The 27,503-nt window shown below is 43.7% G+C and overlaps 1 protein-coding gene across 2 annotated transcripts in view; it reads left to right on the top strand.

Annotated features, from left to right (window-relative positions):
• USP43 (ubiquitin specific peptidase 43) overlaps positions 1–27,503 on the top strand; it is an 86,159-nt gene that overhangs the window by 26,904 nt on the left and 31,752 nt on the right. For both annotated transcript variants that reach the window (XM_033184564.1, XM_033184563.1), the window contains exons 4-9: positions 3,644–3,736; positions 5,505–5,640; positions 9,414–9,549; positions 11,533–11,668; positions 15,501–15,612; positions 21,581–21,684. In XM_033184564.1, the coding sequence (XP_033040455.1) occupies positions 3,644–3,736; positions 5,505–5,640; positions 9,414–9,549; positions 11,533–11,668; positions 15,501–15,612; positions 21,581–21,684 (717 nt within the window). The remainder of the gene's footprint in view (positions 1–3,643; positions 3,737–5,504; positions 5,641–9,413; positions 9,550–11,532; positions 11,669–15,500; positions 15,613–21,580; positions 21,685–27,503) is intronic.

Raw genomic sequence — 27,503 nt, 5'->3', positions numbered from 1 at the left:
ATGTCTGCAAGTCTAACAACCAACGATTGTGGCTATGTTGGAGTTTTGGCTGGAGGAGTGTGTCTGTGTGTGTGTGTGCACAAGTTCTTCATGTCCTTCATAGCCTTTATCCACAGAAAGTCTAAGGATCTTTTTGAAGGCTTCCTCAGAACAGATCTCTGAAAGGTGAGATCTTGCTTATGTATTGGCATAATTATTGCTGTTTGCGTAGACGTCAGATCCACTGTCCAGTGAGCAGGTAAAGTGGACTGGGTTTGAGGTGAAAGATGTGTGTGTATTTGGCAGCAGCTAAAGGGCAGAGTGACAAGAAATTCAGGGGCAAAGCCTAGGGCTCATTGGTGGGCATTTGTAGCAGGTGGAAAAGCAAACCGCAGCCCTGACTTTTTTTGCACTGACAGGGTTAGCTTTGTAACAGAAGCAATTTGACAAGGAGAATGAATAACTTAGGGAAATGGGCCTGTGAACGTTGAAAGGCAGTGGGGTGATTTTCTGTTCCTTTTCCCTGTGAGTGTGCTTACGAGACAACAGGGCAGGACTGTGAATGTCCTGGAGCGAATGGGGAGAACGGAGGCATCTGTCAGGCCACATTGGGGTATATTGCTGTAGCCTCGTAACGTGGTCAGAGCTTTTTGTAAAAGTGAAGCTGCCTTTCCATCTTCTTCCAGATGCTGGTCACATCAGTCTGTCCTCATTTCCCAACCTTTGATACATGGATATATTTCACATCTTTCCTATAGTTTATTATGAAAACATTATACTTTTTCATTCTTTATTTTATTTTATTTTTATTTTTTTGAGATGGAGTTTTGCTTTTGTCGCCCAGGCTGTAGTGCAATGGCACGATCTCAGCTCACTGCAACTGCAACCTCCACCTCTTGGGTGCAAGCGATTCTCCTGCCTCAGCTTCCCAAGTAGCTGGGATTATAGGCACCCGCCACCACGTCTGTCTAATTTTTGTAATTTTAGTAGAGATGGGGTTTCACCATGTTGACCAGGTTGGTCTCAAGCTCCTGACCTCGGGTGATCGTCCACCTCGGCCTCCCAAAGTGCTGGGATTCCAGGCATGAACCACTGCGCCCGGCCCATTTTCATTCTTTCAATATAAAATTTGCCCATTCTATTTGTTTTTCTACAAACCACTCATCACTTGCTAGCAGATAGCAGTTGGTGGCTCAATGTAAAAGTCATATTCCTGAACCGGTTTCATATGTTGCAATGCTTCAAGAAAAATGCAACCCGGCATAGTTTTAGTAGACTGAAAAACATGAAGACGTCAATGAAAAACATTCTCTCTCATTGGTTTATATACTTGTGAAATGGGAATTTGGGGATTTCCCAATGACCCAAGTATATCCTTCAGGCCAATTTTTTGCCTAGGTACGTGATGGACAGAGGTGGAGAAGGACTGGAGGAGAGATGCAGGGCAGAGGAGACTCCAGAAATGTTGGGTTTCTGGCTGGCTGGTACTCACTGTCTGATACAGTGCTTTCAACAAAAACACTACCATGGGTCTCCCAAAGGCAAATGACCTGAGGCAGCAGGAGCGATGGAATGTCCAGTACTGGGGCCTGTTTTCTATAATCAGGTTGATGGTCTGATAAGTTGTATCCAAGATAACTGACTTGTAATGGACAGATCACCCAGGATTGCCTCAGGCGGCACCCTCCCCTTTATGTTCCTGTGTGTCCCTGGATTTTCCTATTTGTCTGCTCAGTGGAAAACCAATCAAACAAGATGGGCACTTTCCACAAGGACTCAGGAAACCTGTTCTGATACCAGCTTTGGCTTACTTGCTGACTTATCCCGGTAATGTCATACAGTGCTAAGAGTATGGACTTCAGAGTCAGACTGCCAGGGCGGTCTTGTTCTGTGTCCTCAGAGAAGTTAATGTAGATTTTTAGGATTAGTAACGTAGCATGCAGAGAAATCCTTTGCATCATATGATAGGAGAAAGAGAATTGGTACGTACACGTGGAATATAAAAGTTGCATTTCACCCGGGCACAGTGGCTCACGCCTATAATCCCAGCACTTTGGGAGGCTGAGGTGGGTGGATCATGAGGTCAGAAGTTCGAGACCAGCCTGGCCAACATAGCGAAACCCCATCTCTACTGAAAAAAATACAAAAAATTAGCTGGGCGTGGTGGCGGGCACCTGTAATCCCAGCTATTCAGGAGGCTGAGTAGGGAGAATCGCTTGAACCCGAAAGGCAGAGGTTGCAGTGAGCTGAGATCACGCCATTGCACTCCAGCCCGGGTGACAGTGTGAGACTCCGTCTCAAAAAAAAAAAAAAAGTTGCATTTCATTTTCAGAGATCCATTTTAAAGTAAGGGAGTTTAAAAAGTTTAAAAGAGTTGAAAGAATATAAATGAACATTATATATATCTACTCTGAAGCAATTGACACCTCACTGATTTCTATGGAAGAACACAGGAATGATATGAGCATGGAGTCGGGAAACCGAGCCTGGCTTTCTTACTTAAGAGCCGTATGTTCTTCAGCAGATTACTTAACCTCGCTGTGCTTCAGATTTCTCTTCTGTACAATGGGCATAATATTAGTTACTATGGGTGGCAAATGGGTTCATCTATGCTCAGAATGATGTTGATTCTTAGCAAATGCTATTGCAATGTTAGTTGTTACTTTAAGGAGCAACTTCTTGTTGTTTCTTCTGTACAGTAAGGAGGGTGGGCAATGTCAGTGGTTCTCTACTACAGGTGAACACTAGGGTCATTTGGGGAGCTTAAAAGCTCTCAGGATTTTAGAAAGATTTTGATGTCCGGACCTCTCTCTACCCACCTTGAAACAGAATCTCTGGGAGTGGGGCCTGGACATTGGAATTTTTTTTAAAAGCTTCCTGTGGTTCCGGGGCACAGTGAGGCTGAGAAGCAGGGGAAGAGATGGCCCTGAGATCCGTTCAGCCTGGAAGTTGGCATGCTGGGTTTGTATGGCAGGAACGGGTTACAGCTTCCCTTCCCATACTCAGTGCATTTCTATGTGTCCTAAAGTTTCTTTTCTGTTTTAAAAAAAATGGAGGTGAAAGTCCTGTAACATAAACACTCTAAAGCGTACAATTCAGTGACATGTACATTCACAGTGTTGTGCAGCTACCACCTCCTAGTTCCTAAACATTTCATCACCCCAAAATAAAACCTGGTACCCAGTAAGCAGTCAGCCTCATCCTCCCTTCCCTCAGCTCCTGGCAACCACCAATTTGCTTTCTGTGTCTATGGCATTACCTGTTCTGGATACTTCCTATAAACAGGATCATGCAATATGTGCCCTTTCATGTCTGGCTGCTTTCATGTAGCTTACTGTTTTCAAGGTTCATCCACGTTGTAGTATGGACCGGGGTTCATTCCTTTCTATGGCTGAGTTATATTTCACTATGTGGATGTACCATATTCTGTTTACCCGTTTGTCTGTTGATGGATAGCTGGATTGTTCCCATCTTAACTATTGTGAATGGAGCAGCTATGAACACTTGTATACAAGTATTTGAACACCTGTTTTCAATTCTTCTGGGTATGTACCTACGAGTGGAATCACTGGGAGTGGAAATGCAAGGGTAATTCTGTATTGAATTTTACCGCCAAGTTGTTTACGTGTGATTAAACGTTCGCCTCTGTTCTTCACCCTCACAGATCTTCCTTGACTTGTCCCCACTGCCTGAAACAGAGCAACACCTTTGATCCTTTCCTGTGTGTGTCCCTACCTATCCCCTTGCGCCAGACGAGGTACGTGAGTGTCGCGGCTTGCCCAGTGAACTTGACTTCCATCGTTACTCATTACGGGGAACCTTCTGGCCTCACACCTGCCATTTTCTCTCTTTTGCTTCTCAGCCAGCATTTCTCTGGAAACCAGCCCTATAGCTGGATGACATTCAACTATTGAAATTGACAGAGTAAAAGGTTACTGTGTCCCTTCTCTAGCTGAGGAAGGAATTATGAATGTTTGGCACAATTGCCAGACTTAGGTCTGTGGCCCATTCAGAAGCTGGCACAGACCTGTTGGTCTCACTTGGTCACATGGAGGCAAACTAGAGAAAATCTGGGGCCACCTGCTTTTTTTTTTTTTTCCCCAGCTTTATTTCAATTTCAAAAATCTATTTTCTTCTTTGGGAAGGTGTAGGAAAAAGATATCTTTAAGAAGCAAAGAAAGAGGAAAAGGGTTGTTTGGGGAAGATGAGTGACAAAGAAAAGTGGAGGTAGAGCTGGGTAACAGGCACCTTGGGCCGAGTTCTATAAAAGTAAGCCCACACCTTCGCAGTGACCAGGAAGGCAAATGGCCAATGTCCGTATCCTGGCATGTGGGTAAGCTCCTATGTGGGCTGTCTTTTCTGACATTGGAACAGAGGCATTTCCTCTTTATGTTCCCCCCCTCCCGAAGTGCCATTTCTCTTACCCTGTGCCTGTTGACATCTCCTGCCTTTAGGATGCAGCTGAAGACATAACATCTTCAGAAGGCCTTCCTCAGCAACTCAGTCTCCCTTTCTGCTCTAAAATCCTGTGCTGCTGATATTCTGCACTACAGATATAACTATTGGCTTATACTAGAACATGGCTTGTGCTGTCTATCATCAGTGACACCATCAGATAATGTCAACTTATAGATGTGATGATCTAAGACTCCCAGCCGACACAGCACAGCACAGGGGTTAAGACCATTGACTCAGGAGCCAGACGGCCCAGGTTCGAATCCCAGCTCTATTAATTAATTACCTGTGTGACTTGGGCAGTTAGTGGAGTACAGATCAAGAGAAACAGTGGCTGCAAGAGTGGGCCTTCATATACTGGTGGGAAGGAGAAGCGAAGATTTCCAAAGGAGACTCTCATTAAGGAGAATGTCATCAGTAGTGTTGATTTGTATTGAAAAAAACACCTTGACTGCTTTAATTTTCAGACTGTGGAGTTTGTTTTTGTTTAAGCTTATCTGTTTAACAACTAGAGCCTTGAGATAGGACATCTCTATGGTGATTCTTAATCAAATACTTTTTTCCCCCCAACTCTCTGGAAAAGTAGTTTAGAAGATTTGGCTCTACCCTGCCACCTGGTGACAATGTACTAAGGACAGGGACACAACCAGGAAGTAGAGATTAACTACGTGCTGAACTTGATCCATTACCTTTCTTTCTTTTTTTTTTTTTTGAAGTGGAGTCTCGCTCTGTCACCCAGGCTGGAGTGCAGTGGTGCCATCTCTGCTCACTGCAACCCCCACCTCCCAGGTTCAAGCGATTCTCCTGCCTCAGCCTCCCGAGTAGCTGGGATTACAGGCACCCGCCACCATACTCAGCTAATTTTTTTGTACTTTTAGTAGAGACGGGGTTTCACCATGTTGGCCAGGCTAGTCTCGAACTCTGGACCTCGGGTGATCCAGCTGCCTCAGCTTCCCAAAGTGCTAGGATTACAGGTGTGAGCCACCGCGCCCGGCCTTGATCCATCATCAACAATGTCGTTCACAGTTTGTGTCAGTCCTTTAAGGGTGTTGCCCCTTCCTGTTTTCCAGGTTCTTGAGTGTCACCTTGGTCTTCCCCTCTAAGAGCCAGCGGTTCCTGCGGGTTGGCCTGGCCGTGCCAATCCTCAGCACAGTGGCAGTCCTGAGGAGGATGGTTGCAGAGGAAGGAGGCGTCCCTGCAGATGAGGTGTGATAGAATTGCACTGGGGCCTGGTCATTGGATGACAGAATGCTAAGTGAGCCAGCTGTCTAGGCTGTTTAGGCCAATTTGTGGTTCCCAGGTGACTCCAGCATGACTCATGGGTTTCTGTTTGATTAGTAGTGCCTGGCGTCTGGGATGACTGGGCCTTGACTTCTCCCTGAATTGACACAGAATGACCAGAAAAGAACACCTTTGCCTTCCAAGAAGGCGATGACGATTATGATCATAATAATTCCAACAATAGCTACCCCTAGGTAGTGCTTACTAAGTGTGAGGCACTGTTCTATGACCTTTCTATTCATGCCTGGTTTAATCACAGGTGTCCTGTGAAGTAGACATTACAATTATCCTCATCTTACTAATGGGGAATAAAGAAGCCCTGAGAGGTTAAGTGACTTGCCCAACGTCACTAGCTGGTAAGTGGCTGAGCCAGGATTTGGATTTCGATGGTTTGACTTCATAGCCCAAGCCACCACTATATATTTTCAGTCTTGGGAGTATAAACCAGGACGCTAAAGGAACGGTGAATGAAACAGGAGGACCTGTGAGAGAACTGAGGATGTGTGACATGAGAGAGAACATCTGGGGGAAGCTGGGATGGCTGTGTTCTACTTGTTTTCTTTTCAAATGAGTCTTGGTAAAGGGATTGGATTCACGGTGCCTGGAGGGGCCCTCATGAGGAATAGGGAGGAGGCCATGGTGGCGCCAAGCCACCGTGGGAGGATGGGAGCAGCCCCTCAGGGTGATTCAGTAGCTCCCTAAGTTTCTGACCCGGGACACAGTACGCGTTTGGCTCTGTGTCCTTAACGGTGAAATGAAAAATGGACACTTCCCTGATTATCTCAGGGGATTTTTTTCAAATCAAAAAATATTTTTAACCTTATTGGGAAGACATGCCGCACATACAATGATGTCTACCTACGTGAAGATTGTGCTTTGCTGGCTTTCTCTACATTCATAGCTATATTCCTATAACCTCCACGCTTCCTCAGCCTCCCCGTCACCCCAGTGGGCTCCTTTCTGCTCCTGCCCAGCCAATCCCTCTGACCTCTATCTCCGCCTCCTAGAATATTTATGACTCTCTCAGGTCGCGGCGGAAATGTGTGTCTCTTGCTTTGTAAACTCTAAAAGGCACTATGGGGAGTTACTGAAAGAGATGGAGAGAGACGGGGACAGTGGGTGAGAGTCCTGGGGAGAAAGTGGCCGTAAGAAAAGATCAAAAGGGAGAAGTCTATGAGAGGGAGCGTTTGAATAATTAAGAGCATGAAAAATCCGGCAGGAATTTGAGAGGTGTGATGTGTTGGTTCAGGGAGATGAGAATCACTTGGGGATGCCAGTGCGGGGTGAGCATTTCCACTGAAATTTAAAGTCATCTGGTCTGATGTTTTGTTTTCTTTAGCTGGCAAGTGTATTGCATTTATATTATCTAAAATCATAGATATATGTATTTGGATTTATTTTTCTATTATTATTATTATTATTATTATTATTGACGGAGTCTCACTCTGTCACCAGGCTGGAGTGCAGTGGCATGATTTCAGCTCACTGCATCCTCCACCTCCCGGGTTCAAGTGATTCTCCTGCCTCAGCCTCCCGAGTAGCTGGGACTACAGGCGCATGCCACCACGCCCGGCTAATTTTTTGTGTTTTTAGTAGAGACAGAGTTTCACCCTGTTGGCCAGGATGGTCTCGATCTCTTGACCTCGTGATCTGCCCACCTCAACCTCCCAAAGTCTTGGGATTACAGGTGTGAGCCACCACGCCCGGCCTGTATTTGGATTTATTTATGTCATCTTATGCTATTTACCCTGTTTTTCTATTTTGTATTGCCCCCTCACCCCCAATTTTTAGATTAAGCAGTCTTCTTCTTTTAGAAGATGATTCTTTTAGATTGAGCAATTTTTCTTTATTTCGTCTCTTCTGGGATGAAGTACATATACATTATATTTCCATTCTTTCAGTGGTTATTAAAATGTCAACTTGCGTAATTACTAGTCTAATGTTAATCTTCCCATGTAACACAAGGATCTTGGCGTGGCATTAAATCCCCTTATACCTTTTTGATTTAGATATTATTGTCCAGTATTTTAATCCCTTCTCTACCTCCAACTGTAATAGTAGTAATAGTTTTTTTTTTTTTTTTTTTTTTTTGAGACGGAGTCTCGCTCTGTCGCCCAGGCTGGAGTGCAGTGGCGCGATCTCGGCTCACTGCAAGCTCCGCCTCCCGGGTTCCCGCCATTCTCCCGCCTCAGCCTCCGAGTAGCTGGCACTACAGGCGCCCGCCACCGCGCCCGGCTAGTTTTTTGTATTTTTAGTAGAGACGGGGTTTCACCGTGTTAGCCAGGATGGTCTCGATCTCCTGACCTCGTGATCTGCTCGCCTCGGCCTCCCAAAGTGCTGGGATTACAGGCTTGAGCCACCGCGCCCGGCCTTATTATTTTAGCTTTATATAGTCGATAATATTTACCTTTGCCAATGTTTACCATTTTCTTTGGTTCATCATTTCTTCCTACAACTCAAGTTTTCTCTTTGATTCAGGTTTGTAAATCCTGAAATCTATGTATTTATTTATGAATGAATGAATAAATGAATGAATGAATGACAGGATTTTCCTCTGTTGCCCAGGCTGGAGTGCAGGGGTGTGATCATAACTTACTGCAGCCTTGAACTCCTGGGCTCAAGGGATCCTCCCACCTCAGCCTCCTGAGTAGCTGGGACTACAGGCTCATGCCTGGCTAATTTAAAAACTAAAAATTGTGTAGAGATGGGGTCCTGCTATGTTGCCCAGGCTGGTCTTGAACTTCTGGGCTCACGTGACCCTCCCTCCTCAGCCTCCCAAAGTGTTGGGATTATAGGCATGAGCCACTGTGCTCAGCCCTGAAATGCATCTTTTTTTTTTTTTTTTTTTTTTTTTTTGAGGCGGAGTCTCGCTCTGTCGCCCAGGCTGGAGTGCAGTGGCCAGATCTCAGCTCACTGCAAGCTCCGCCTCCCGGGTTTACGCCATTCTCCTGCCTCAGCCTCCCAAGTAGCTGGGACTACAGGCGCCCGCCACGTCGCCCGGCTAGTTTTTTTGTATTTTTAGTAGAGACGGGGTTTCACCGTGTTCGCCAGGATGGTCTCGATCTCCTGACCTCGTGATCCGCCCGTCTCGGCCTCCCAAAGTGCTGGGATTACAGGCTTGAGCCACCGCGCCCGGCCAAAAATGCATCTTTTTAAAGAGAACTTCCCAGGCAGTGTACCTTGAATAGGTTATGTGTGCTGAAATATTGATTTCTTCAGCCCTCGGGGTAGCAGAGTTGGGTCTAGGGCAGTCAGAGCTACCACAGTAGTCACCCCTCTACTCTGCTACCAAACCATCTCCTGTTTACTTCAAAGTTTGGTGAAAATGTTTTTTTATGTATGCAATCATGTGAAAAAGGTTAGTAAACCTATTCAGAAATTCTTTCACTCTGTGGTAAACACTTTTTGTTCACATGAGGAGGGCTTTATTTTGTTGTCATTTTTGTGTGCTTGTTTAGCTTGGTATAAAACTTAGATTTCTTTTTTTTTTTTTTTTCAGTTTCTGTTTTTGGTCGCACTTGAGATGTCTGTGGACAGTCTAATTGTTGTATCTACTATGCCTTACTACTAAAAATAAGTAGCCAATTAGAAGGAAGGAAAGGGTGAAAATGGGTGTTGACTATCAGTCACTTTTCGATTTCTTATCTGTTGATTTCTCTTTTAGAAATCAAGAGGGAAAATGATCTTTCTCATTTCAGGTGATCTTAGTTGAACTGTATCCCAGTGGATTCCAGCGGTCTTTCTTTGATGAAGAGGACCTGAATACTATCGCAGAGGGAGATAATGTGTATGCCTTTCAAGTTCCTCCCTCACCCAGCCAGGGGACTCTCTCAGGTATAACAGGTGCTTTGCACAATTTTATTTGGCTCTGATGAGTTACAGATTTCAGAGTATACTCTTTAGGTGCAAAGGCATAAAACATCCAGTTTTAGCACTTGGAACAGTCAGACTTATTATCCCTGGCATTTGTTGTGTGCAGATGGTTGATATTAAAAATTATTCAGCTAATACAGGGATTCTCAAAACCTTAGTGAATATCAGAATCACCTGGAGAGCATGTGAAAGCAGATTTCTGGACCCTACCCACCGACTTTATGATCTGAGTGGCCTGGGGTGGAGCCTAAGAGTTGGCACATCTAACCAAGTTTCCAGGTGATGCTGATGCTGCTGGTCCAGGAACCACACTTTGAGAACTACCATTTGGTATAAATGCTGGAGTCATCTTTGCTGTCAGGATTCCTATGGGTCAAGGTTTGTGTGTGAAGTAAAATGTCTACAAATTTGAACAGTACATGGTTAAAGAGTTTATTAAATGACTTTTTAACAAAATAGTTCCACTTCTTAATGCTTGTTTTTCCTATTCCATGGACTGGCTAACATGGTCAATTTCTAACAGTCCTTTTTATTTGTAGGTCAGGATACATGTTGGCCAAGTTGCTAGTGAAGAAGACTCATATATAAATATATATATATTTGAGACATATATATATATATATATTTATATTTGAGATGGTTTCTCGCTCTGTCACCCAGGCTGTAGTACAGTGGCACGATCTCAGCTCATTGTAACCTCCGCCTCCCGGGTTCAAGTGATTCTCCTGCCTCAGCCTCCCACGTAGCTGGGACTACAGATGCCTGCCACCACGCTCGGCTAATTTTTGTACTTTTAGTAGAGACGGAGTCTCACCGTGTTGGCCAGGCTGGTCTCAAACTCCTAACCTCAGATGATCCACCTGCCTCAGCCTCCGAAAGTGCTGGGATTACAGGCATGAGCCACCGTGCCCAGCCTGAAGGCCCATATTTAAAGGACCCTACGCCAGTGTTACATTATACCCCAGATGATTCCTATGCCCTGGCCCCATGTTTTAGCCGGCCTAGGTAGCAGGCTATAGGAACTGGATGTTCGCAGTTCTCTTGAGTTGACAGGGAGATGCTGGGCATTGGAATGTAGAACAAGACATTAACTGACACTGACTATGTTACAACCCAGTGAAGCTAGTTCTCCTTTCAAATACAGTCATGGTGGACACATCTTTTCCTTGAAAGTCAACAGTTCAGAACTGAGATGCAAATGGAGGATAGTCCAATTTCTCTACTTCCTCATTGGTAAAGATTCTCACCCGTCTCTCTATACTTCTTTTGTTGGCTTTCTAAGAGAGTGGATACCCTGGGGCTCTGTAATGAAGTCATAAAAGCAACCAAAATTATTTTGGAGTATTTTTCGGGTGCCTTGAAAAATATTAGTTAAATTCTTGTTCCTGTTTTAAAACTATAGGGTGATGACCGGGCACAGTGGCTCATGCCTGAAATCCCAGTACTTTGGGAGGCCAAGGCAGGAGGATCACTTGAGGTCAGGAGTTGAAGACCAGCCTGGCCAACACGGTGAAACCCCATCTCTACTAAAAATACGAAAAAATTAGCTGGGCGTGTGGCTCACATCCACAATCCCAGCTACTGGAGAGGCTGAGACAGGAGAATCACTTGAACCTGGAAGGCAGAGTTTGCAGTGAGCCGAGATTGCACCACTGCACTCCAGCCTGGGGGACAGAGCGAGACTCTGTCTCAAACAAACAAACAAAAAACTATTGGGTGAACACAATTGCAAATTCACTACTATATTCTTGATGTTCGTATGCCTGGTGTCAGATGCCACAAATGCCATGAACCTCATTATCTCCTCCCCTAAAACTCTCTAGTGGCCCCCCACTGGTGGTTAATAGATGCTCAAAGAGAAAGAGGGACTAGAGAAGCTAAGGCTCTGACCCAGGAAAGCAGCTCCTTTAGGAATATGAATGAATGTCATTCTCTCTCCTCCAGCTCATCCACTGGGTCTGTCGGTCTCCCCACGCCTGGCAGCCCGTGAGGGCCAGCGATTCTCCCTCTCTCTCCACAGTGAGAGCAAGGTGCTAATCCTCTTCTGTAACTTGGTGGGGTCAGGGCAGCAGGCTAGCAGGTATGTTTCACTTTATTCTTTCTTCATGTGGTGTCTGGGATTTGTAGACCTGTGCTTGGGAGCCTGTCTAGAGTGAAATTAAATATTTATTCCCAAGGTGAATCAAGTAGGAGCCAGAAGTAGGGTGCTTTCTGACTAAGAGGATTAGAAATATCTGCTTTAAGCGTTTGGCTCACATTGTCATTCCTAACCATCAGACATCAGAGGCCTTCCTATTAATCGGAGGAACAATTTTTACTGCCCTCACCACTATTATTCTATATTGTAATACCTAGGCGGTGCAGTGCTAAAAGAAACTGGCTATAAGAGGTGATAATTTGGTTGTCTGTCCAGAAAACCAAGAACTGGAAAGTGATTGGCAGTAAGGAAAGGGTTCAGGAAATTGATGGGTTATATAACAAATATACAGAAACAGATAGCTTTCTTATGTAGCCCCAATAAAGTGTTTAAAAGACAGAATTACATTAAGATATATTTAGATGGATAAAATGTTTCTAAAATGTATCTTGAATAAGAAACTGGTAAAAACAAAATGATAGATTATTCTAATAATTAAAATATTATTAATTAACTCAGCTTGTAAAAATCAATTAGCCCAGCCTTACTTATTGAGTAATTCATTAACTCTCTAGTAATATGAAATATATCATTTTTATCATACAATAAATACTTATAGACAGGTGGCCTGTTCTGTTTGACTGATTTAATTGTATATTCTTCTGCCTGTATTACAATATTTTAATAATTTCAGAATTATGGTATATTTCATATCACTAGAGAGTGAATGAATTATTCAAAAGTAAGGCTGGGCTAATTGGGCTAATTGATTTCTTTGTTTCTTTTTATTTTAAATAGTCAACTTTTAACTCCTGCTATGGATTCACATGTATAAATTTCAGGTTGACTAGAGAGGTAACTGTAGAGAAGGAAGCCATAATATAACTTAAAGACGGCTGAGGTGGGTGGATCACGAGGTCAGGAGTTCGAGACCAGCCTGGCTAACACAGTGAAACTCTGTCTCTACTAAAAATACAAAAAATTAGCCAGGGGTGGTGATGTGCACCTGTAGTCCCAGCTACTTGGGAGGCTGTGGCAGGAGAATTGCTTGAACCCAGGAGGCGGATGTTGCAGTTGTCTGAGATCGCACCACTGCACTCCAGCCTGGGCAACAGAGCAATACTCTGTCTCAAAAAAAAAAAAAAAATAATAATAATAATAAATAAAAAATAAATTAAAAAAAGACAACATGGGAGAATATTTATGTCCTTGGGTGGGGGCTAGTTTAACATGAAAGTCAGGAGGCTGTAAAGGAAAAGGCTGATGTTTCAAATATATTTAAAAATTTAAACTAAAAGCAAATTTGAAAGGCAAAGGGCAAATGAGGAAAGATATTTGTGTCATGTGAGAGGCGAAGGATTTATGTCCATCCTATAAATCCCAGCTCTTGAAAATTAAGGAGATAAATACCCTTGGTGAAATGAACCACAGAGATTAACATTAGTTCACAGAAGAAATACAAGGATAGGTTAAAATATTCAGCATCAGCCTGGCACAGTGGCTCATGCCTGTAATCCCAGCACTTTGGAATGCCGAGGCTGAGGTTGGGAGTTGGAGACCAGCCTGACAAATGGAGAAACCCTGTCTCTACTAAAAATATAAAATTAGCCAGGTGTGGTGGTGCACTCCTGTAATCCCAGCTACTTGGGAGGCTGAGGCCAGGAGAGTGGCTTAAACCCAGGAAGCGGAGGTTGTGGTGAGCTGAGATTGCGCCACTGCACTCCAGCCTAGGCGACAAGAGCAAAACTCCGTCTCCAAAAAAAAAAAAAGAAAGAAAATTCAGCATCATTTGTAGTAGAAGAAATTCTGGTTGCAATAGCAAAATACTATTCTTAACCTTTTAGATTGTTAAATAATTTTTAGAAATTGATAATGCTCATTCTGGGCCGGGGTCCGGGAAATCAGGTAAATTGGTATGGCTTTTTCAGAGGATAATTTGGGAAGAAAGAGCTTTAGTCTTGCCTTTCTACTTCTGGAACTTTACCCTAAGGGAATAACTGTGCACTCAAAGGTTATGTTCAAGGTTATATCTAGTTCCTGCGATAAGCAAGCATTGTTTAAATAAAAACTTGGAACGCCGCACAGTACAGGATGGATTAAGTAAACTGATCTGTCCACACAACAATGGACGCACAGTGCCCTTGCCTGTCCAGACAGATCACCTCATACTTGTGCTCTGCTTTAGCCAATTTTATTTAACAGTTTCACATTCTTACCTCACTGGGTCTTCACACAGGCTGCAGCGAGGCCAGGAAGCAGTGAGTGGCTAGTGATTCGCCCAGGAGTACCCACAGCAGAGTTAGGGCCCACAGGTGCGGCCTCACCCGGCATCCTGTACACCATGAGCTCACTGCTGTGCACTTACTATGTTGGGACATGGATACCGTCCCCAATGAGGAGAATGTTCCTGATACCCCAAACCAACGGTTGTGTCATCTGGACTTATGTCTCTGCCTTGCCTTCCCCTGGCTCCAAGGTTCTCTTACTCTACTCCCTGCTGTGGAGAAGAGACTTTGCCAGCTATCTGGTCATTTGGAGTAATCTGTTTACATAGCAGTATCTCTCTGGCTTTGTATCACTGGGCCTCTGTTGACATTGCAATGTCTCCATTTGTTACAAGGTTCTCTGATTGGCAATTTTGGATTGTGTTTAGCTTTAATAACCGTTTACATTATTTTTAATTGACACATAATTATACATATTTATGGGGTACAGAGTGATATTTTGATACATATATATAGTGTATAATGATCAAATCAGGATAATTGGCATAGCCATCACCTCAAACATTTATCATTTCGTGTTGGGAAGATTCAAAATCCTATCCTCTAGCTGTTGAAAACATACAATAAATTATTGTGAACAATAGTCACTCTGTACTCCTGCAGAACACTAGAGCTTATTTCTCCTATCTGGCTATAATTTTTATTCATTACCTAACCTTTTCCTAGCTCCCACCAGCCCCTCCCAGCCTCTAGTAGAACTACTATTCTACTCTACTTCTGTGACATTAACTTTTTTAGATTCCACACGCGTAAGTACATGCAGTATTTATCTTTCTGTGCCTAACTTATTTCACTTAACATAATGTCCTCCAGCCTCATCCATCTTGCCGCAAACAACAGGATTTCATTCCTTTTTCATGGGTGCAGAGTATTCCATTATGTATATAGATTACTTTTTCTTTTTCATTTCTTTTCCATTCATCCACTGATGTACACTTAGGTTGATTTGGAATCTTGGCTATTGTGAACAGCCCTGCAATAAACACAGGAGTGCACAATCTTTCCTTTGGATAAATACCCAGTAGTGGGATGGCTGGGTCATATGGTGGTTCTATTTTTAGTTTTTTGAAGAACATCCATGCTGTTCTCCACGGTGTCTCCTTTCCCACCAAGAGTGTATAAGAGTTCCCTTTTCTCCGTATCCTCACCAGCATTTGTTATTTCTTGTCTTTTTGATGATAGCCATCCTAACTGGGGTAAGATGATATCTCACTGGGGTTTTGACTTGCATTTCCCTGATAATTAGTAACGTTGAGCATTTTTTCATATGCCTGTTGGCTACGTGTGTCTTTTTGAGAAACGTCTCTTCAGATCCTTTGCCCATTCTCAAATGGGGTTCTTTGTTTTTTCGCTGTTGAGTTTTTGTGCTTGGCTGTTAACTCGTCACTTATCCTATTGAGAGGAAGCCAGGGGTAGAACAACCACTCATAACTGGTGGATGTTGCTGGTTTTTCCTTTGCTGGGATAACCTGATTTCCTTGGATTTTCAGGTTTGGGCCGCCCTTCCTGATAAGGGAAGATAGAGCTGTTTCCTGGGTCCAGCTCCAGCAGTCTATCCTCAGCAAGGTCCGCCATCTTATGAAGAGTGAGGCCCCTGAACAGGTCAGTGGTGTGTGTGTGTGTGTGTGTGTGTGTGTGTGCGTGCGTGCATGTGTGAGTGTGGGTGTGTGTATTGGGAGGGTTGGAATTTAGGGTAGCTCAGGAGAGGAGAATTTGCTGTTAAAGAGTGCTCATACTGTTTTATAAAATGAGGAGAATTTGCTGTTAAAGAGTGCTCATACTGTTTTATAAAATGACTTAGATTTGTGTGCAAGTAGAAGTAACCATCTTATAGTCTGTAGTGTTTTACTTTTGTGCCATTATAAAATACCTTTCAGGGACAGAGCTTTTTCTTATTAAATCTTTCAAAACACCATTGGGAAAATGGCATTTACATTACAAAAGTTTTTTTTTCACATTTTCCATCACTCGCTAAGCATTTACATTATTATTCCCAATTTTGTATGTTTATGGCTTACCATAGTTTTTCCTAGAAGATAGCATATTGTAATAAATTGCAACTATATGTTTAAATCAACACTTTCAAGGGACTTGAGATAGAATTTCTGTGGAAAATTAAAATGAATGATTATGTCCAAATATGAAAATCTAGATGTTAAAATAATTTTGTCCAGATTTTTTAAAAACTAAGATAACTCAAAGGAAAACAACATTTGCCTTGTTTATTTATTCTCAGATTGATAGTTTCCAAACAAAAACATCATGTTTAAGAACTATTGATTGTTTTTTTTTTAGTTCCTATAATATCAGAAACTATTCTGATGGTTGCTTGAAGATGTTGAAATTTTTAGGGACAGGTCAGTTGTGTCAGATTCCTGTTTTCCCCTAACTATTCCCACAGTAAAAGCTTTTTATTCAGAGCACACACAGATCTTATCTCAGAGATAATTCCTCATAATTCATGCTCCTTCCTGCTCAGCAAAAGCCATATGTTTGATTTAGGATTTATACCAAATAACACTTTGTTAAAAACCTTCACTACATTTGTCCCAACTTTTATCTCTGAAGGATTTTGTTCAATGTACTGTAGAGCAGATCCACCAAAGGGCCCAAATTAGAAACTCCTCTGCAAGTAGGTCAGTCTATCCAGTGAGAGCTTTACCTTCTCCCAAACCTTATGCTGCTGATTATTGCAATACATGAAACCATTTTCATGTGAGCATTTAACTCCACTGTCCTTACTCTTACCTTCTCACACTGTACTTTTTTTTTTTTTTTTTTTTTTTGAGATGGAGTCTCACCCCGTCACCAGGCTAGAGTGCAGTGGCGTGATCTTGGCTGACTGCAACTTCCGCCTCCCAGGTTCAAGCAATTATCCTGCCTCAGCCTTTCAAGTAGCTAGGACTACAGGCGAGCGCCACCACGCCCAGCTAATTTTTGTATATTTAGTAGAGATGGGATTTCACCATGTTGGCCAGGATGGTTTCAATCTCTTGACCTCGTGATCCTCCCTCCTCAGCCTCCCAAAGTGCTGGGATTATAGGTGTGAGCCACCATGCCCGGCCACACCTGTACTTTTGCCTCCATACCTTTGCAGTCATTTCAGCTTTATTTTATTTTTGAAACAGGCTCTCACTCTGACACCCAGGCTGGAGTGCGGTGGTGTGGTAATGGCTCACTGCATCTTTGACCTCCCAGGCTCAAGTGATCCTCCCGCCTCTGCATCCTGAGTAGCTGGGACTACAGGTGTGTGGCACTGCACCCAGCTAATTTTTTTTTTTTTTGTTAGAGACATTTCACCATTTTGCCTGGGGTGGTCTTGAACTCCTGGGCTCAGTCGATCCATCCGCCTAAGCCTCCCAAAGTGTTGGGATTATAGGTATGAGCCACTGTGCCTGGCCCAATTTCAATTTCAGAAATGGATCAAGCAATCAATGGGGCCAGCAAAATCCTAATACAGGTGACCTTTGACTTAGCTGCAGCTGCTTTTCCACAGTTTCACAGGTAAATGTATGGTCAGACATGATTTTCTGTAGGAGTAACGTGTTCTAGATGGTTGTGAGGCTTCCAGCCTAGCCCACCCATTTAACCCATAATTCTTTTAATACTATATTAAATACTGGTTCAAATACAGTCATTTGAAGACAGTATATTCAGGAGTCTCAACATTGAGCTGAAGAGATTAAACATATGTGTACTGAAGGTTTGGACATGAGCCTCCCTAGCCAAGAATAGAGAACGGGAAAGTTTCTTACAAAAATGACCAATTTACTGGATAGGATTAATTTGCATGTATTATGAAAAAAATAAGAGCTGTCATTGCCAATTTTTTTTTTTTTTTTTAGAGAGATAGAGTCCCACTCTGTTGGCCAGGCTGGAGTGTGGTGGTGTGATCGTAGCTCACTGCAGCCTTGAACTCCTGGGCTCAAGTGATCCTCCCACCTCATCCTTCCAAGTAGCTGGGACTACAGGCACCTGCCATCATGCCTGGTTAATTATTTTAAATTTTTTGCAGAGATGGGGTCTCATTGTGTTGCCCAGGTTGGTCTCGAACTCCTGGCCTCAAGAAGTCCTCCCACATTGGCCTCCCAAAGTGCTGGGATTACAGGCATGAGCCACCATGCCTGGCTACCCAAACATTTTAATGGTATTTTGTAAACGGGGGTGTGTGAGGCCAGCACTATTTGTGTGCAGGCAGCGTAGGCTGCCTCTATGCAGATGTTGGTGCTGTGATGATGGCTAGCCTTTGCTATCCAAACAGCAAGGCTCCATTCCGGGCAGAGGAAAAAGAGTTTTCTCCCCCAGATTTAAGTTAACATTCTCCTTAGGGAGAACACCTTTCCGTGGCCAACCCTCAAAGCCCCTGAAGTCATCTTACTTCCAGATGTTGATTTCCTTTGTTGAAGCCGTAGATGAACTAGAACGTGGTTAGAGTTTGGCTAGACATACGAGCTCCCTGCCCTTCACACTCAAGACCCCCTGCAGCCCAGTTCCAGTTTACCCACCAGCCTTGTGGCCAATACTCTCTGCACACATCAGCTCCCACAGCCAAAGGGGTCGGCTCACAGCTCTCTGCATCTGTTTCGGGTCATTCTGTCTTACCATGTGTTGTTCCTCTTTCCTGGAATTATGATGCTTTTCTCTTGTTTTCCTCTAATTCAACCTGTCTTTCCTCCACGGTTTTTAAGAAAACGTGTCTGCCTTTTACTTTTGTCAGAGTTTGGAAGAAAATTTTATTTCTGGTTGTCAAGATCATCAGTGACAAATTTAAGCATCTGTTTCTTTTATTTGAATGAAGACCCCGTTGATTTTTTTTAAAAAATTGTGGTAAAAGATATATACTTTTATTTGTTTTAACCACTCATAAGTGTATATTAATTACATTTACAATGTTGTATCACCATCACTACTATGTATACCCCCAATTTTTTCATCATCAACACAAACTTTATTAAACATTATACTGATCAAAACAAAAACTTTATACCTATTAAAAAACAAAAACATTGGCCGGGCGTGGTGGCTCATGCCTGTACTCCCAGCACTTTAGAAGGCCTAGGCAGACGGATCACCTGAGGTCAGGAATTCGAGATCAGCCTGACCAACATGGTGAAACCCCATCTCTACTAAAAATACAAAAATTAGCCAGGTGTGGTGGTGGGCACCTGTAATCCCAGCTGCTCGGGAGGCTGAGGCAAGAGAATCACTTGAATCAGGGAGGTGGAGGTTGTAGTGAGTCGAGATCACACCACTGTACTCCAGCCTGGGCGACAGAACAAGACTGTCTCAAAAACAAACAAACAAAACTTTATACCTATTAAACAACAATTCCCCATTTTCTCCTCTCCCTAGCTCCTTGTAACTACCATTCCACTTTCCATCTGTATGAATTTTCCTGTTTTAGGTACCTTATATAACTAGAATAATATAATATTTATCTTTTTACATCTGACTTATTTCACTAAATGTCATGTTTTCAAAGGTCATCCATGTTGTAGCATATCTCAGAATTTCCTTCATTTTTTTTTTTTCTTTTTTTGAGATGGCGTTTCACTCTTGTTGCCCAGGCTGGAGTGCAATGGCATGATTTCAGCTCACTGCAACCTCCACCTCCCAGATTCAAGTGATTCTCCTGCCTCAGCCTCCTGAGTAGCTGGGATTACAGGCATGCACCACAACACCCGGCTAATTTTTTTGTATTTTTAGTAGAGATGGGGTTTCTCCATGTTCGTCAGGCTGATCTCAAACTCCTGACCTCAGGTGATCCACCTGCCTCAGCCGCCCAAAGTGCTGGGATTACAGGCGTGAGCCATCGCGCTGGGCTGCCTTAATTTTTAAGGCTAAATAATATTCTGTTGTGTATATATCCCACATTTTGTTTATCTATCCATCGTTGGTGGACACTTGGGTTATTTCTTCCTTTTGACTTGTGAATCATACTGCCATGAACATTGGTGTATAAATATCTGTTGAAGCCCCTCCTTGCGACTCTTAGATATACACCTGAGAGAATTGAAGGTTTTATGGTAGTTGAACATTTAACCTTTTGAGAAACTGCTGAACTGTTTTCTACAGCAGCGGTACCATCCATTTTACATTCCCACCAGCAATGCATAAGGGTTCCAGTTTCTCCAAATTCTTGCCAATGCTTGTTATTTTCCATTAAAAAAAAAAAAAAATAGGCCAGGTGCAGTGGCTCACGCCTATAATCCCAGCCCTTTGGGAGGCTGAGGTGGGTGAGGTCAGGAGATCGAGACCATCCTGGCTAATATGGTGAAACCCTGTCTCTACGAAAAATACAAAAAAAAAAAAAAAAATTAGCCAGGCGTGGTGGCGGGCGCCTGTAGTCCCAGCTACTCGGAGGCTGAGGCAGGAGAATGGTGTGAACCCGGGAGGCGGAGCTTGCAGTGAGCTGAGATTGAGCCACTGCACTCCAGCCTGGGCGACAGTGCGAGACTCTGTCTCAGAAAAAAAAAACCACCACCACCACCACCACCAACAAAAACATTTAGTTGTAGGCTGGGCGCCGTGGCTCACGCCTGCAATCCCAGCACTTTGGGAGGCCGAGGTGGGCGGATCACCTGAGGTCAGGTGTTGAGAGCAGCCTGGCCAACATGATGAAACCCCATCTCTACTAAAAATACAAAAATTAGCCAGGCGTGGTGGCGGGCGCCTGTAATTCCAGCTGCTCAGGAGGCCGAGGCAAGAGAATCACTTGACCTCAGGAGGCGGAGGTTGTAGTGAGCCAAGATTGCGCCACTGCACTCCAGCCTGGGCGACAGAGTGAGACTTCAGTGTCTCAAAAAAAAAATTAATTATAGCCATCCCAGTGGGTGTGAAGTGGTGCCTCAACGTGGTCTTGATTTGCATTTCTCTAATGACTAATGATGTTGCTGATCTTTTCATGGGCGTCTTGGCCGTCTGTACCTCTTTGGAGAAGTAGCTACTCAAATGTTCGCCCATTTTTTAAATTGAGTTGTTCACTGCATTGAATTGTTAAGAGGCATCTTCCATTAAATATGTCATTGTAAGCCTCATTTCAATTTCAGAAAAGTTTGGATATAATAAACACATATCTTAGAATAATAACTAAGGTGCTATCTCTTTATGTGGCTTATTTAAAAATGTGTAAATATTTACTTTGCCTGTAAAATATACATGAACTGGCTTTTAGAAAATTGCCTCATTGTGGGGATGATAATCATCTTTATAAAGTTAGGTTAAGTTACCTATTAAAAATTAATTAACATGATTGATTTATGTTCCATTAAATGTACCCGTGTATGCTCCAGTTAAGCATTCGCTATTTAAACACACCGTGTTCATTTTTTGGGGGAAGGTTTAACGTATTAAACACAGTATTAGATCACTGCGTTACAAGGTATAGTGTGAATCTTTGAAAAAAATGAAGTTTTTGTCTCTTAATTTTGAATTCTAATTATTATGGGAATATTCAAAATACACTATGGAAAATAATGATTATATTTTTTAATGTATGCGCCACTTTAGAGTCTAATTTAAATCAATGCAGGGGCTACATAATGACTTACGTCTGTTTTTGTCTTGGCAGAACCTGGGGTCTCTGTTCTCCATTCGCGTTGTGGGACTTTCTGTGGCCTGCAGCTATTTGTCTCCGAAGGACAGTCGGCCCCTCTGTCACTGGGCAGTTGACAGGTAAGGGGGAAGGTCCAGGTTCAGTAAGTTAATGAACCCTATCTTGTTTTACTAGTGTCCTTTGAGGGTATGTGTCAATGAGATTGCTCGTAGCGTTCGTTATTCTTGATCACTTACCTCTCCAGTACCAGCCGCTATGTTAGATCACTGGGCATATTCTGCGCTTTGAACTCTTATGTCTAGAGAGGCACTATTATGTCCACTTCAAAGATGGGGGGGACACCAGTGTTGTCAGAGATTAGTTAACTTGATCACACTTAAACAACTAGTTAATAGGCAAGCCCAAATTTGAACCCAGATTGATCTAACTAAAACCCAAAAATCGGCCGGGCATGGTGGTTCATGCCTGTAATCCCAGCACTTTCAGAGGCTGAGGTGGGTGGATTTCCTGGGGTCAGGATTTGGAGACCAGTCTGGCCCACATGGTGAAACCCCATCTCTACTAAAAATACAAAAAACTTAGCCAGGCATGGTAGCACGCGGCTATAATCCTAGTTACTCAGGAGGCTGAGGCAGGGGAATTGCTTGAACCAGGGAGTTGGTTGCAGTGAGCTGAGATGGCGCCACTGCACCTGGGTGACAGAGCAAGATTCAATCTCAAAAAACCAAAACCAAAAAAAAAAAAACAGAACACCAAATTCATTCAATCCGGTCGTACGTGAAGATTCTACAGCTGAATCATTGGTCCTAAACTGTAAAAGATTGTGGACTGTGCCTGAGGCTTAAAGCCAGTGTGGCTGTGTCTCTAGTTGCTATAGCCTTCTGGTGCGTGTGGCCTTGCAAAACAATCCCCAGGTCGTTGCAGCATCTATGGGCAGTTCTGTTCTATAAATGAATCGTCTGGCACTTCTCTTTATTTTTCCACAGACCCCAGGTTCTCAGTAAGGTCCTCTGATTTCCTGACTTGGTCAGCCAAATTCAGCCTGACTGAGATGGGCCTCTCCCCTTCTAAAGAGACCAGGAACCAGGGTAGCGGGTGAGCCAGAAGGTTCTGTGACCTACACCCCATCCACATCCTCCTTGGCTGACACATGCTTTTGCTTTACAGAGTTGGGGAGGCAGGAGAAGGATCATCAAGGGCCTGGTTGGGTCTCCCAGGGAGAGGGAGCCCCAGGAAGAGGAACCCCCTTCCCACACTCAGTCTTGGAGATAAGAACTGTGCCACCCAAAGTGGTTCTGTAGACTGCCAGCCTATGAACTGACTGTCACCAGCCCATGACAAGAACTTGAGAGGAAGCACTTATGAATGTTAAAGCAATATGACAGAGTAATCTATAATATGGTGGATAAGATAATTTCTTTTAAAAATGGAACTTATATTTTGTATGTCTTTCCTCACCCCCCCATTACTTTTTTATGTTTATTTATTTATTTATTTTTGAGACAGAGTCTCCCTTTGTCTTCCAGGTTCGAGTGCAGTGGCACAATCTCGGCTTCTGGGTTCAAGCGATTTTCCTGCCTCAGCCTCCCAAGTAGCTGGGAGTATGGGCACGTGCCACCACGCCCGGTTAATTTTTTTATTTTTAGTAGAGACAGGGTTTCACCACGTTGGTCAGGCTGGTCTCGAACTCCTGACCTCAAGTGATCCACCTGCCTCTGCCTCCCAAAGTGGTGGGATTACAGGTGTGAGCCACCGCACCTGGCCCGTTATTTCTTTCTATAAAAGTATTGGTCTGCAGTGGTTTGGAAACAAACCATCAAACTAGTCTCTTACCATAGGTAGTTTGAGAAGCACTAGAATTGAGTAGAGTTGTCCAGCAAGCTGACCATCCTAAAGGATGTCCTCTTGAGGTCACACCTCTCCTGGCCCACGCCTTCCATTCACTGGACATCTCACTACAGTCTGGCCCTTGTTCACCCCATCCCCATCCCCAACGCACCCCACAATCCCAGTCCCAGCCCTGCTGGTACAGCTCTCTCTGGCATCTGATGTGACCTTCACCTGTTTCACAGGGCTCTCCATTTAGCCCCTGCCTTGCCTCTTCCATGCCTATCCCAACATCTCTTTGTTCTATAGGAAATTCTTCATTTTCTTTTTGATAAAATACACAAAACATAAAAATTCCTTTTTTTTTTTTTTTTTTGAGATGGAGTCTTGCTCTGTCATCCAGCCTGGAGTGCAGTGGCGCAATCACGGTTCACTGCAACCTCCACTTCCCGGGTTCAAGTGATTCTCCTGCCTCAGCCTCCTGAGTAGCTGGGACTACAGGCGCCCGCCACCATGCCCGGCTAATTTTTTGTATTTGTAGTAGAGATGGAGTTTCACTGTGTTAGCCAGCATGGTCTCAATCTCCTGACCTCATGATCCGCCCGCCTCAGCCTCCCAAAGTGTTGGGATTACAGGCGTGAGCCACCGCCAGGCACCAAAATTACATTATAACCACTTTAAAGTGTGCGGTTCAGTGGAATTGTTACATTCGCCTTGTTATACAGCCATTGCCACTATCCAAAGAGCTCCGGAGATCTTTCATCTTGCAAAATGGAAACTGTGTACCTATCACACAGCATCCCTCCCCTTTGTCTTCCTCAGTCTCTGGAAAACTACCTCTCTACTGTCTATTACTATGAATTTGACAACTGTAGGTGCCTCAGGTAGCAGGAATCATAGTGTTTATCCTTCTGTGTTTGGCTTATTTCACTAAGCACCGTATTTTCAAGGTTCACCCATGTTGCAGCACACGTTAGAATTTCCTTCCTTTTTAAGGGTGAATAATATTCCATTGTATGTATGTACCACCTAGAAACATATCTCCTATGAGTTTTTTTTTTTGTCTGCTTGAAATCTTCCTCTCCCTCTCTGGATGCTCAAACATTATTGGGTCTTAGCATTCCACACCTGGCCCTCTGGTTTCCATTTATGGATGATTTTTTTTTTTTTTTCAGAGTCTCACTCTGTCGCCTAGGCTGGAGTGCAGTGGCGCGATCTCGGCTCACTGCAAGCTCCGCCTCTCGGGTTCAAGCAATTCTGCCTCAGCCTCCTCAGTAGCTGAGACTACAGGGGCACGCTGCCACGCCCGCCTAATTTTTTGTATTTTAGTAGAGACAGGGTTTCACCGTGTTGCCCAGGCTGGTCCCAAACTCCTGAGCTCAGGCAATCTGCCCACCTCTGCCTCCCAAAGTGCTGGGATTACAGGCGTGAGCCACCGTGCCTGGCCCCATCCCTGGGTGGTCTTACTCTTGGTTCTGTCTACCGCCTTTAGGCCAAAGTCTCCCAGATCCATATCTCCTGCCCAGATTTTTCTCTAGATTGCAGACCTGCCTGTCCTACTTAAATGCCTCATAGACACTGGTAACTAAACACCTGTGAGTCTGAACTCTTCTTGCTTAAAGCTTTTCATTTCCCATCTTGGTGTCTAAATGGTGACACCACCATCTACTCAGGAACTCAAGCTAGGAACCTGGCGTCGTCCCTGATCCCTTCTTTCTGCTTTCTCCTTCCATTCAGTCCATTTTCAGGTCTTATCTGTTCCCTATCCTGGCACTTCCCCAGATCTCTCCACTCCTCTCCACATTGACACCGTTGCCTGAATTTAGGCCCTGATCATGTCTTATCTGGATCTCTCTGGCAGCCTCCTATTTGACTTACCTGAATCCGTCCAGTGTCCTTGGTGTTAGAAACCACTGGGTAGTCTCCTGGTACCCACAGGCTAAAGTCCACACTTGTGAGGGTGGCCTACAGAGCCCTCCCTCTCCCATGTGGCCTGTCCCTCACCGTACTGGGATCTTCCAGCACACACCCTGCCCTCTACTGCTGAGCTCTCCACCTGTGTGTCCTTTCCCCTCTGGTTCCCCTGACTGACTTTTTAAAAAAATTCATTAAATTGTTGGGCCAGGCACAGTGGCTCACGCCTGTAATCCCAGCACTTCGGGAGGCTGAGGTGGGTGGATCACTTGAGGCCAAAAGTTCAGACCCAGCCTGGCCAACATGGTGAAACTGCATTTCTACTGAAAATACAAAAATTAGCCAGCCGTGGTGGCGCACACCTGTAATCCCAGCTACTTGGGAGGCTGAGGCAGGAGAATCACTTTAACCCAGGATGTGGAACTTGCAGTGAGCTGAGATTGTTCCACTGCACTCCAACCTGGGCAACAGAGCGAGACTCTAGAGTCTCAAAAATAAATAAATAAGTAAAATAAAGGTAAAATTTTCTTAAATTTTTGTTTATTATTCATTTATTTTTATTTCTATAACTTTCTCGGGTGAATGTTGTCTTCTCACTTATATACTTTTTTTCTAAGATTTGTGGGTACATGTGCAGCTTTTTACATGGGTATATTATGTAACGTTGGGGTTTGAGTTTCTATTGAACCCATCACTCAAATAGTGAGCATAGTATTCAATACGAGTTTTTCAACCCTCTCCCCTTTCTTCCCTCCCCGTTTTGCAGTGCTTAATGTCTATTGTTCCCATGTTTATGTCCATGTGTACCCATGGTTTAGCTCCCACTTATAAGTGAGAACATGTGGTATTTGATTTTCTGTTTCTACTTTCATTCACTTAGGATAGTGGCCTCCAGCTTCATCCATGTTGCTGCAAAAAACAGGAATTCTTTATTTTTTTGGCTGTGTAGTATTCTATGGTGTACCTGTACCACATTTTCTTTATCCAGTCCACCATCGATGGACACTCAGGTTGACTCCATGGCTTTACTGTTATGACCAGTGCTGTGATAAATGTATGAGTGCAGCTGTCTTTTTGATACAATGATTTATTTTCCTTTGGGTTGATACCCAGGGGCAGAATTGCTGAGTTGAGTTTTTAGTTCTTTGAAAAATCACCGTACTTTTTTCCACAGGAGTTGAACCAATTTACATTCCAACCAACAATGCCTAAGCATTCTCTTTTCTCTGCATCCTCACCAATATCTGTTATTTTCTGACCTTTTTTTTTTTTTTGAGATGGAATCTCGCTCTGTCGCCTAGGCTGGAGTGCAGTGGCTGGATCTCAGCTCACTGCAAGCTCCGCCTCCCGAGTTTTCTCTATTCTCCTGCTTCAGCCTCCCGTGTAGCTGGGATTACAGGCTTGAGCCACCGTGCCCGGCCTATTCTCTGACTTTTTAGTAATAGCCATTGGACTGATGCGAGATAGTATTTCATTGTAGCTTTAATTTGCATTTCCCTGATGATTAGAGATGATGAGCAGTTTTTAATATGTTTGTTGGCCACTCGTATGTCTTCTTTGGAGAGGTGTCTTTCATGTCCTTTGCTCACTTTTTAATAGGACTGTTTGTTTTTGTTGACTTAAGTCCCTTATATATTCTGGATATTAGTTCTTTGTCAGATGCATAGTTTGCAAAAATTTCCTCCGATCCTGTTGGCTGCCTCTTTTATTCTGTTGATAGCTTCTTTTGCTGTGCAGACCTCTTTAGTTTACTTAAGTCCCATTTTTCAATGTTTGTTTATGTTGCATTTGCTTTTGAGGTCTCAGTCATTCCTCTGGCCAGGTCCTGCCTATCTGTCCTTCAGAGCAGCCCGGGGTGTGCGTCCCCAGACACCTGAGTGCATTAGAATGATCTCTGTGTGCTCCTCCCATTAGCCTATCGGCCCCTTAAGGGTGAGGATTGTTAGGTTTGTACATTTCTTGGAATAGCATCTCCATAAACATTGAATGAGGCCCTCTTTCTTTTTGTATCAGAGCTGTGGTCGGGGGAGGTAATCTCACCCTCTAGTGACAGTCTGATTTCTATGTAAAGAGGGAAGTTGGGCGACAGCCACACCTCTTTCTTTCCCTGTGCTAAGAAGTTTTGTACAATAAACTTGGAGCATGAAGGTACCTGTTTTCCTTTTCCACTTGCATGTTTAAATTCCAGTCGAAGAGT

The sequence above is a fragment of the Trachypithecus francoisi genome, unplaced genomic scaffold (genome assembly GCF_009764315.1).
Source record: "Trachypithecus francoisi isolate TF-2019V2 unplaced genomic scaffold, Tfra_2.0 Lachesis_group20, whole genome shotgun sequence".
Taxonomy (NCBI): Eukaryota; Metazoa; Chordata; class Mammalia; order Primates; family Cercopithecidae; genus Trachypithecus; species Trachypithecus francoisi.
Note: the sequence above shows the minus strand (reverse complement) of the source record. Positions and strands in the feature narration are given on the sequence as shown.